Source organism: Volvox carteri (assembly GCF_000143455.1).
Source record: "Volvox carteri f. nagariensis unplaced genomic scaffold VOLCAscaffold_9, whole genome shotgun sequence".
Lineage (NCBI taxonomy): Eukaryota > Viridiplantae > Chlorophyta > Chlorophyceae > Chlamydomonadales > Volvocaceae > Volvox > Volvox carteri.
The window spans coordinates 374,967-386,088 of record NW_003307552.1 but is presented as its reverse complement, the minus strand read 5'-3'; the positions used below and the strand labels follow the sequence as shown (position 1 = coordinate 386,088).

The window sequence follows — 11,122 nt, the reverse complement described above, 5'->3', positions numbered from 1 at the left end:
CACCACGATGCCCAGGACGCTCCTGCCAATGAAGTCCATCGCCGTGACGCCGCACGGCACATGCTTCTTGCGGCCGTATGACGCCGACGTGGACTGCACAATCTCGTTCGCGCGCGCGCTGGGCAACGCCACACATTCCGGAGCGGGAATGCCAGGGCCCAGCCATGAATGACATGCCGCCGAATGATGTCGAACATGGCCGCCGTGGCCACATCCCTCATGGCAGACCTCGCCTGCTGCCCATCCTCCGCGTGCACCTCAGTGATGTACTCAACGGTCTCTGCCTCTTCTGGGCACGCCGCTGATACTACATTACACAGCACGGCGAGCGACATCGTGCAATTGTCCATTACCGACGCCAACCGCGCCAGCCGCTCCAGATCTGCGTTCGCCACCGCCTGCAGCATTTCAAAGGGCTCGCTCACAACTTGCAATGCGAGCGTCTCCAACATTCCAGTGTGCAGACGGTGAATTGCGCGCTGGAAACCGCGAACGTTACTTACTGCCATTCTTTGAAGTGCTGGTATGCGTCCACGCAAAGTTATGACAGTACTCCGCTGGCTTTCTTTTTTTAAAGGCACATTTATACTTTTGTGTCATGCCCCTCCTCGGCTTTATACACCCCGCACTACGTCCTGTGCCTTTTCGGGCCTCGCGTTCTTCCACGTCGTCCCTTCGGCAGCTTTGCCCGACGTACCATCTGGCCTTCAGGTTGCAATGTTCATCAACTCCTGCACCGCACCTCCCGATTGCAACTCCTCGGCGCTACGCTCGCTGTTGCCGCGGTTGCTGGCAGTGGCCGGCAGTTGCCGGCGGATGCCTTTGCCAGCCGGAGCACAGCCATATTGCGCTTTGCGTTCTTTCGCATGCACCGAAGCTACATGCCGACGTGGCATCGTTCTCGTCCGCGTGTGCTTCATTGCGAATTGTCTGGTTCTGCTCTGGATCGCTAACATTGCGCAGAGCGTTCATGTGCCCAGACCGCGCTGGCCAGCCGGGGCTCTTACTTCGCTAAAGAGGCCCGTAAAGAGGCCCGTTTCCCAACAATTCCTCACGTCCTTACAGTTGCACAACGCCGTCAGCACCATGTCCCCAGTCCCGTCTCCTCACCACCTAACGCACTTTACTTCAGTTCATGCATTACACACCAATCCTGTCCGAACTCGCGTTCCCAACGAGATGCACGCCGACGAGATGCACGTCGCTCCTGCCTTGCAACTGCTTTTTGCTCGGCTCGGCGCAACGCAACGCGCCGCTTTCACATTTCGGCATGACCACCTGCCATGTCCATGGCGCTTTATTCATTTCCGCATACAACTTGTCCCAGCGCCCCACCCGTTGGCGCAACTGCCGTCGCCCATCCTCGCCATGCGAAGACGTACAGACCGCGCTTCGACGCCCTTCAGATTCAGCCCGCCCCCTTGACGCATCCCGTTTGTACGATGCCGCAACTTGTATAAATGCCAGCCTGTGTCGCCTTCTTTTTCACACATTCTCCTGCTTCCTTTTTTTGGCTTTTGAGCCAAATACCGAAAGTTGCGGACGGTAACCAGCCAGCCTGTCGCTTCGCGGACACCTGTTCTACTGTTGCAAACTCGCACAACATGCCTCCGAAAATGGCACGCCAGTCACAAGTCCCACCTCAGACCCTTTCGCCCGTCAACTTGGGCGCTTACGGCACGCCTTCATCATCTGCCGTCGACCTCTTCCGCCGGCACCGCAGCCAAGCCGCCCGTCATCATAGCTGACCTGTGGGCGCAGCTGGCAGCGATCGCTCCTCGCTGGCCAGGGTGCCCAAACGGCCGCTCACCTTCAAGTAAGCGCCTCATCTTCCGGTACTAGTACACGCCTTGCCGCGCTGCACCTTACCGATCAGGCGCACCCATGCGCCTATCTGGCTGTCCCATGCAACTACCATCTTGACACGCCCTGCTGCTGCCCCTCGAACCGTCAGGCAGCAACTGCTCTTGGGAAGCATGGGATGTCACGACGAGGACGTCCTACACGGCCCCCACACCAACGCCGAGTTCAACGTGCTCCTGTCCGAGGGCCGAAAGTACATGGACGAGTTCCAGGCGCAGCACGGCGCCAAGCCCGCCAGCAGTAAGACGTCCTACCTTGCTGCCCATTGCTCGCTTGCACCAGCTGCCGTCCCTCGTGCCCGCTTTCCAACTGGCCAGCCACAGGGTCTGTACCTGTCACGCCCCGCCCCTGCATGCCTTCACTTCCGCCCCGCCATCCCGCCAACCTCACATCCACCCTCCCGCCCTCCATGCCCGTGCAGCGTTCTTGTACAACGTGACGGCGGAGATACACGACAGGGACATGCCGGACCGAATGATGGCCATGCACGCGGCGGTCATGCAGCTGTGGATTGCAGCTGCCGGCAGCCTGCGTGCAGATACAGCCATTGAGCTATTTTACGATTACGGCATGGAAGCCGGCACCGTCCTCAAGGCGGACCAAGACTTTGCACGCTCGGTGCTGACCGCTGCACAGCAGGCGCGAGCGTCGGGCGCCCTCCTGGCCACCACCACGCCAGCCAAGCGAGCCGCAACCAGCCCTGCCGAGCCACATACCAGTGCCCCCGCCCGCACGTGACTATATACCATCACGTGCGCACCGACCGGCAGGGTATACGTCGGCCAGTCCCGGGACCCTCAACGGTGATTCCAAGCTCATGCCCGTAACCCACCCAGCTGGATGAAGGACGACGCCCGCCGCTACCAACCCTTCCGAGATCACTTCACCCTCACGCGCCTCATGTCCACAGCCAATCCTGCTCTGGCCCAAAAGATGGAGGCCCTCTACATCGCGCAGTTCAAGGCCCGGGGGCCGGGCGGCTACAATGTGCTGCACGGGCCGCCTTCCGCCAGCCCGGCCTTCTCCGCCATGAGCCGGCAACACGCCAGCAGCGCCCACACGCCCACTGCCGTCACAGTCCAAGACGATGACGCCTCTGCCACGCTTGCCTAGCCCACACAGCAACTGGACACTTAACGCTTGACGGATAGAGTCCCACAAGTTCGGCGCTAGGCTTCTGGACATTGAGCGGTGCTGTTGAATTTGGGCACGGTGGCACTTAGAGTTTCATTCACGGTGCATACATGTCCGAACTTAACTCGTGTGTGAACGGAAGCTGCTGCCCATACGGACAGCAGCGCTTGAGATGGTCTATTGCGTCAGCGTTCGGAGTTAAAGGAGAGCCCGCTGCGCTCCTTTCTATGTTCGGAGTTAAAGGAGAGCCCGCTGCGCTCCTTTCTATGTCCGCTCGTCGCGTGCTCGGGGGCAAGTTGATAGGGGGCAAGTTGGTAGCGTGCGAGTTCATCATCATGTTGCCTGTTCTGGCATGGCCATTCACGCGCGACAGAAACTTGAACCTGGGCCTTCTTCTTCGTTCCTACATCATACCGAGAACCGACGCGACGTGACCTGTGCACGCGCTGTCCTGTGGGGCTGTTCTTGTTCTCCTGGTTGTGGTTCCTGTTGTTCTTGCATACGCGCGCGCGACAACATGAGTGCATGTACATTGCGCCGTGCGCTAAACGCCCTGTAAACTGCTTCGACGCTAATCTCACATTCCAATATGCCACTGCACTTTCCTCTCCAGCCTGGCCACATTCTCTTCCTCGCAAACGTACTTGGGCACCTTACAATACAACACCATACGTGCTTTGGAAACGCGGGCAGCTGCTTCACAAGGACCCCCCTCTTTCCCGTATTGACTCATGTTAAGAGAACAAAACAGGAAATGTGTGGGTGGATTGCGTGCTGCATCCCTCCAATCAGGGCCGAAGTCGGCAATAGGCTCGCCACCAGCTATGTCGGTACGGCGACTAAGGCTCAAGGTGGCCGACTTACTATTATTTTTATTACCTTATGGCCAGTAACTGGCTCATCTGGAAAGTCCAACCTCAAGCAGTGTGAAGAATTTTGTATCAGGGACATGCACTTACTATTGCGAGAGTACGCATAATAGTAAATGTGTGCATAGGTTGATGTGACGAAAAGGACACATTTCTTGCCAGGGAACGAGCCGAAACTTGACCAGGTCTGCGGAAACTTTTCGTAATCGGGAGGCCCTTTGCGGAAAGGCTGCGGAAACTGCGGAAAGCTGCGAAAACTATAAAATGAATATGTAACGATGTTTTTTACCTCTTCTCAGTGTGGCGATAACATGGACAGTCTGAAACCAGCTTGTGGCAGTGCGGTTCTGTCCGCACGCCTCACGGACAAGTCAATGCTGACTGTGCATTAATCCAGTAATCGTCCAAACAATATGAATTCAAAATAAAAAAATCAAAAGGAATAAAAAAGGCGAGAGGGCTAAAGTATCTAAAAATGGCACCGCACAACGATAACTGCAACGACGTGGCTCTGTTCAACTTCAACCACGTTTACGGACATTGTGGAATCAATTATCAAAAACCCTTCTTCTGAGCAGAAACACAGTCAATCTCTATGACTTCGGCAGCCCCCAGGTCGGGGCCAGTGGTTGTTGACATTTGACTTAATCTAATAACTCCATAGAGTAAAACGCAGTCTTTAAATGGCGAACGCATGCCTGGAATCTGTTTTTCAATTTCCGCCGTACAGCAAACGCGGAAATGCGGATTCTCTTTCCGCATTTGCGCCAATCTGGGCTTCGCTGCGGAAAGCGTGACGAAACCTATTTCCGCAGGTTTCCGTTTCCGCAGGTTTCCGTTTCGGCTCGTTCCCTGTTTCTTGCATAGGCGCTGTGTACATAAGCTTACAGTAATTAAAAAATACCTGATTTCAAAGCCGCGTACAGCAAGCATCGTCGCCGGTAGGCTTGTATTCAGGAATGTTGCCTATGATATTAGGCCAATGGTATCCAAAGATAAATCCGTCTGCATGTTCTTCACGCCCTGGCAACAATGGCAAAAACGTACTGACAGCCCAACCATGCAATAAGGAACGATCGCACGTTTATCTTTAAACGTTCTTGCCGCTTGTGCTGCTCGTGTAACCCCTCTTAGAAGCGATGCAGTAATGCCTGCTCAGGAACCGCCGAATCTCCACATACAGCACGTACACGGAAAGGACGGGCTCCCAAGGGTCGGCCCATTAAAATTCTGCGACACGATGCTCATTGTGCAACGCAAGTGGGACAGTGTGGAACCAACAAGGAATGGTTTGCGCAGCCAGGGCTTTCCATGCGCTTCAGGGCGCCTATATACCCGACGAAAACCCTGACAGGTGATATGGTGATATGGGATCTGTAATTGTTGTCCATTAAATCCCAACAATGGACAACAATAATTGTGTTCTGATAGACTACATATATTTCGGCATTTCTGATCTGCCCAGCATGGTACGGTGGCCGAGTGGTCTAAGGCGTAGGATTAAGGCTCCTATCCGCAAGGGCGCAGGTTCAAATCCTGCCCGTATCAATTTATGTCTTGCAATGAAATGATTTCACGTTACTCCGCAAGTATTTTTCCCGCCATGTCACAAGCCTCCGGGCGTAAGGTAGCAATGTCGATTTAATAACATTGCCTGTTTAACACTTACAGCAATGCATGTCTGCTGTTGTCCAATTTTGTGGGCTTGTTTGGGCCGCGTCTTTTCCTTCCGTCTTCAGGTATTTAATTGTCCAGTTGCAAATTATCGCACTCTGGCCGTGTACTAAAAACCGTATCACCTCCACACCTACACCATCACTCAATACCGCCGTCTTCCTCGCGTCCTCCTTTCCGCTGCAGCTTCTTTTTACTTCCTCGGTCTCCCTCCCCGGCCTCGTCACCCCGTCGCTTGCCATTCTTTCTAGGCTTCTGCTCCTCGTCCTGCGCCGTTCCGGTCTCTTGCCGCTGCTTTTTTCTGCGACCCACATCCTCCGTTTCCAAGTCCACCTCCGGCGCCAGGAAGGCCGACACACCGCCCTTCTTGCCATGGCCGTCTGCTGCACCCGCGGCACCCGCCGTGCCAGCCTGGGCTTTTTTCTTGAGTGACTCGGCCAAAACCCGCACGTCCTCGCCACCCTGTTTGGACTGCTCTTGTTGCTGCTGAACTCCACCGCTGCCGCGCCCCGTCGTGGAGGGGCCATTTTCCTGCATGAGGCGGGGCCGAAAAAAAGCCTCACTTCGCAGCACATGAAGCGCCCCGATAGGTCCATCACCCGACCCAGTGCCCGCACACGCCGCTGCGCCCGGCTGCACGGCCCGGCTGCACTCTTACCTTGGGCGCGATGAACGCTGCCTGCCGCTGCCGCAGCCGCTCCGCCGTACGTGCCTCCTGTGCCGCATCCTTGGCAGCCCGCGCGCGCTCACGCTTCTGCTCTTCTGATAAGAAGTACTCTCCGCTCTCCAACGCCAGATCCAGCTTGGAGGGCGGCATGGGCGGCGGGAAGGGCGTGTAGACCTTCTTTGCCTCCTCGCCGGCCTTGTTCGCGGCCTCCTCCGGCTTCTTGCGCTTTACGTTCTTCTTCTTGAACTTGGGCAAGAACCTGCACCACCCGTCAAGCAGTTAGGCGTTGTAAAGCGAATCTCAGCTGTTTCTAGTCCAGGATGCCCAGGTCACTTCGTGTGCTCGCTGTATGCGGCACGTCGACAGGAAACGGCTCCTGTTAATACGAGCAGCAGCATATATCGTATCTTCGAAGGGGTGGTATGGATTTCGCTCATCTCCCCATAGTCATCTCCCCATAGTCACCTCCCCATAGTCATCTCCCCATAGTCACATCTAAACTTTTGCCTCGGTCCGATCCGCGGCCTAGCCCAGGTGCCACGAGCGTCCGGACGAGGCAACAACCGCATGACTCCGTCCCCACGGGTTTCCAACCACGCAACCCCGATCTTCCCGCGCACCGGTCCCAGTTTTCGGTCGCCAACGCCGGGTCTTTGGCCAGCTCGCGCTTGATCATCAGGGTCTTGATATGGTAGATGGGGTGGATGTTCTTAATGCAGTCCTCGACCACCTTACGGATCTGCTTCAAACCCTTGTATGGCCCCATCGCCGCCACGGTGTTGCCTAGAGGGGACAGTAGGAGAGTGGAGGGGCTAGGGGCGCGTGGGCAGATGGCCGGGGAGCGTGCAGCGGCGAAATCCAAATGCAGGCAGCGCGCAATCACCGGCGGCGGTCACCAGGGGGTGCAACAGCTCCAGGGGGGTGCTGCTGCACCCTGCGAGCCAACGACCTGACGCTGTTCCATCAAGTTGTGGACTGCGCCACGTATCCACACGCACACGCACACATCCATACATTTACTAAACACATCCACCGACACCCACACCACACCACATCTCGCCGCACATCCAGAGCTACTGCGCTTGGTACGGTTCTGGATGAAAGGTGAAATATATTTAATAATGAGCACTAAACTAAGCGTGTACATCCCGCATCCATACGCAAGCGCAAGCAGCCATTCACCATGCACTCCGTACGGCCCTAGAGTCTCCTTTCCCAAGTCGCAATAATTTCGAGTAAAGAAAAACTGCCATGGCAGCTCCAGCGCCATAACATCTCCTTATCCGCGCTAAGCAGCCCTGCGGCCCCACACACCCCTAGGTCACACCCCAGCCGCGAGCACACCTTGCACAAGCATGTAGCAACCCGTTAGGAGCTCCAGCGCCTTTAACGTGCTGCCGTTGGGCCCTATGAGGCGCTGTCGCCGCTTCACAAACTTCTCCTGCGAGCACAATAATGATATCACGCATCAATTATTTTCAGGCAAACGGAAAGAGGGATGAGGGGATGAGGGCCGCACACCGTTGTAATCGACGGGGCTGCATGCGCCGTTGAGAGTCGACGACGCATTTCACAACCCCAGCAGGTCCCTTCTCTTCTAATTGCTCTACACCCCCCGAATGCATAAAAGACTAAACGGGTGCTTTGCTGCAGCTGGGTTCTAGGTTCAAGCTTTACACAGCAGACAACCGCAACCTCCGTCCAAGTCGCATGAAGTCGCACAAATGCACCGCGGCCGCACCTTGTTGCGGATAAGTCCTGAGATTTTGATGATGTCGCACTGCATGTCGTCCTGCATGAACGAAGACGAACACGAGCGCAAGCAGCAGCAGCAGCAGCAGCAGCAGCGGCACAGGCCAACGAAGAGTCAAGGTCGTATGAACCCCAGCGGAAAAACGGAATAGCGCTGTACACGCGTCACAGCGACACGGCTACAGGAAGGCGTCCAAGCCACGCTGGCATAGGACGTGCTTCGCATGGTCCCGCTAAACCAGTTCCCAGGTCCCCTCCAACCTGCAAGGCGGCCAAGCAGCACCCATATACCAGTCCAAACGTCCACAGGCACTGGGCAAAAGGGCGGCCCATGACTACGGCTGCTTGGGCTCGTACTGGACCAGCAACTACTATCCTGTGTGGTATGTCTGAAGGTGTCTGGGCTGGGCTGGTCAGGGTGTCTGGGCTGAAGCCCAGAGCCCAGCGCTAAGCCTTTCCATGAAATCCTGCCCGAGCCACCGTAACGCAAGCGCATTATCATCCAGATGGAAGCACATCGTCCCATCACTACCACATCCCTATGACGTTCCATTCATTCTTCCACGAGAGGCAAGGGACAACAATAAACCATTCTTTCGCACGAATATGGAGGTGCTCCCTTACGGCTTTTTCTTCTCTCCTGCCTCAGGGATCACGCGTCCTCCCCCTCGTTTCCTGCCGCGAACAACCATAGCGTTCCGTTCCATAGAGGTTTAGGAAGCACACTGTACCCCACCGCTTTCGACTCCCGTCCCGTCCCGGCCGACCACCGGTGCCGCACTTCACCTGCAAGATCTTCAGGGCCTGAGGAGCAGGCACGGACCTAGCCAGCAGCTTGATGAGGTCGCGTGCCTTGATAATGGCGAAGGGGTCCCAGGTTTTGCGGGTGGTGCGAACGGTCATGGAGCCCTCCACCAGGTTCAGCTCGCAGCCTATCCCCACATCCTGCGTGCATGCGTAAGTGCGCGCGTGTGCATACGCGCGCGTACATATACGCGTCAAGTGGAGGGCAAAAGCCAGAGGAGGAGAGGAGGACGGGTGAGCACAGGCGCGTGACATTTAGGTGCCGTGAACCCAGGGCGCCACTAACCCCGCACCATGCACCCCCCAGACCCCCGGTTTCAAGTGGATGGCCCCCGCCTTTTCGCGACTACCGCGCTTCGCAGCTGGGCATGGCATTTGCCGGGACAGTGTCCGACTACGGTGTTCGTGACAAGGTGCCTCCCAGTGGCTATCCTCCAGCGTCAGGGCGGCGGTTCAAGAGCACAAAAGTGAAATTTGACATGCTAGCGAGCGCAACCACCGCCTTTGCTGACATAACGGGGCAGCCGCCAAGGCACCAGACACTGCAGCGACAAACCATACACCCGCCCCGGGCGCCACCCTCCCTAAGCCTCTCCTACCTTGAGCGCTTTCGTCACCGCCGGCCAGACCTCTCGGAGGTACTTTTCTGCAGGCCAGAGGACAAGGCAGGACACAGCAGGGGGCTCTGAGCACGCGCAGCTGCCGATAGGACGACCGAAGAACGCCGCCACAGCGGGATCCGAGAGGACGCATGTGCTCAAGAGCAGCCATTGTTACATTCAAACACAGGCAAAAGATCTCCGCACCGCCGGGACGCGGTGGGGCGGATCTTCACATATCTTCACCTCAACCATGCCTAGCCATAGTCTTGTTTCGGTCCGTTGGCACTGCTTATTAAAGCAGAGGCTTTCCGCAAAGGGCTTTCCCCGCAAGCAAGCGCCCTGAGGGCGCTGGATGATCTACATCTGGACATCAGACTGGGGGAACCGAAGGAACGTACCACACAAGAGGCCTTTCCCCAAGAGGTTTTCGGTCCCATGACTCCTGACCCCAATCCGCTTTTGCTCATGAGAGGACCTGCAGCCCGTGCATATGCTTACGTTTGGTACATAGGCCCCACGGGCTATATATTATAGCCATCATGCATCCAACCACGCCAACTCCTTTGCATCCCCTGGCCATCGCGCTAATAATGTCGCTTTTGGTTCCGGCCGGCTATCAGGGCGTTGGGGGCATGGGTACGGTACCCCATTGCTCCACTGAGACATGTGCTTTCCTCGGACAGCCTGCTGATGGCGCCGTAACGGAAACACGCTGCTGCCAATGTTGGGTTTGCTCCTTGAGCCCAGGGCGTCGTACCTCGGTACTTTGGGAAGAGGGTGGCGAAGGAGCTCTCCTCAAGCAGGCCGCTTGGATTATCCTCAGGTTTAAAGGGCTCTACTTTCCAGTGATCAATTCCCTCATGGTCCCATGGCTTGTCTCGCCGGTGCTGGGCAGCGACGGTTGGGTAACGAAGCAAGCACGAGGCCCCAAGAAGGGCATTTCAATCGTGCGAAAAAATGTCAAGAGACGATAGTGATACGATGCAGATGCTTGCAAGTCACCGTAGGGATGCTGTCATAAGCTCGGCAGGTGCCAGTCAAGAATGAGTGGCCCAAAACGTAATTATAACATCAGCTCCCAGGACAATTCAACGCAGGACGATTAATAAATTATGCAGCTATCGAGCTAGGCAGCGCACGATGACCGGTTGGGAAATGCATACAGATTTGCGCTTTCAGGGTGGTTGCACGGTTATTAAGCGGAACAAAATTTTTTAACATTTTTAATGAGGCACCCGCTGGTGGAGCTAGGCATTTTCAGGTCTAAATGCAATGAATAGAGTTAACACAAGTATGCTTGGGCATTCAGTAGCTTCTCGAAAGCCGCCGTCGCCGCCCGTAAAGGACAAGAAGGCTAACGATAACAGCGTGAAACTGCCAGATACACGAGCATAGACTTTCCATTGTAGAAAAATGCCATGTGATTCCGAGGGGAGTAGACACACACCTTTCCTTTCTTCTTGCCTCCCTCCGCAGGCGTTGTGTCTCCTTCAGGGCCCCTTTCGGCCTCTTCAGTACTCATCTTGTTCAAGTAAAACCTATCTTCGTTTTTCACGACTTCGGAAAGGGAAATCCTAAAGCACATCCATGGGTTACACAGTAGTTAGGTCTTCGTGGTGATAAATGCGTTAAGGAAATGAGCAGTTGTAGGGACTGGGATAATCGATGCCCGCCTACAAGCTTGGTGACAGCATGGAAAGTGGTTAGGAAACGGTTTGACGTACGCCTGAATTCAACTCCTAGGCTTATGGGCCTCA

The 11,122-nt window shown here is 55.9% G+C and overlaps 2 protein-coding genes across 2 annotated transcripts in view; one reads left to right on the top strand and one right to left on the bottom strand.

Annotated features, from left to right (window-relative positions):
* Nucleotides 1–2,976, top strand: part of VOLCADRAFT_88475 (uncharacterized protein) — a gene marked incomplete at both ends in the record, with an annotated part of 3,851 nt that extends 875 nt beyond the window's left edge. Inside the window, 4 exons of the mRNA XM_002948238.1 lie at nucleotides 263–467; nucleotides 1,955–2,103; nucleotides 2,285–2,597; nucleotides 2,700–2,976. Of these exons, the coding sequence (XP_002948284.1) occupies nucleotides 263–467; nucleotides 1,955–2,103; nucleotides 2,285–2,597; nucleotides 2,700–2,976 (944 nt within the window). The remainder of the gene's footprint in view (nucleotides 1–262; nucleotides 468–1,954; nucleotides 2,104–2,284; nucleotides 2,598–2,699) is intronic.
* A 2,548-nt stretch (nucleotides 2,977–5,524) lies between these two features.
* On the bottom strand, nucleotides 5,525–10,887 carry VOLCADRAFT_103772 (uncharacterized protein; the record flags this gene model as incomplete). The annotated part of the gene is made up of 8 exons (XM_002948100.1): nucleotides 5,525–6,071; nucleotides 6,199–6,466; nucleotides 6,828–6,990; nucleotides 7,552–7,648; nucleotides 8,746–8,904; nucleotides 9,363–9,409; nucleotides 10,123–10,252; nucleotides 10,813–10,887. The coding sequence occupies 8 exons, from the start codon at nucleotides 10,885–10,887 to the stop codon at nucleotides 5,682–5,684; spliced, it is 1,329 nt and encodes a 442-aa protein (XP_002948146.1). The 3' UTR covers nucleotides 5,525–5,681.
* Nucleotides 10,888–11,122: the final 235 nt, after the last annotated feature.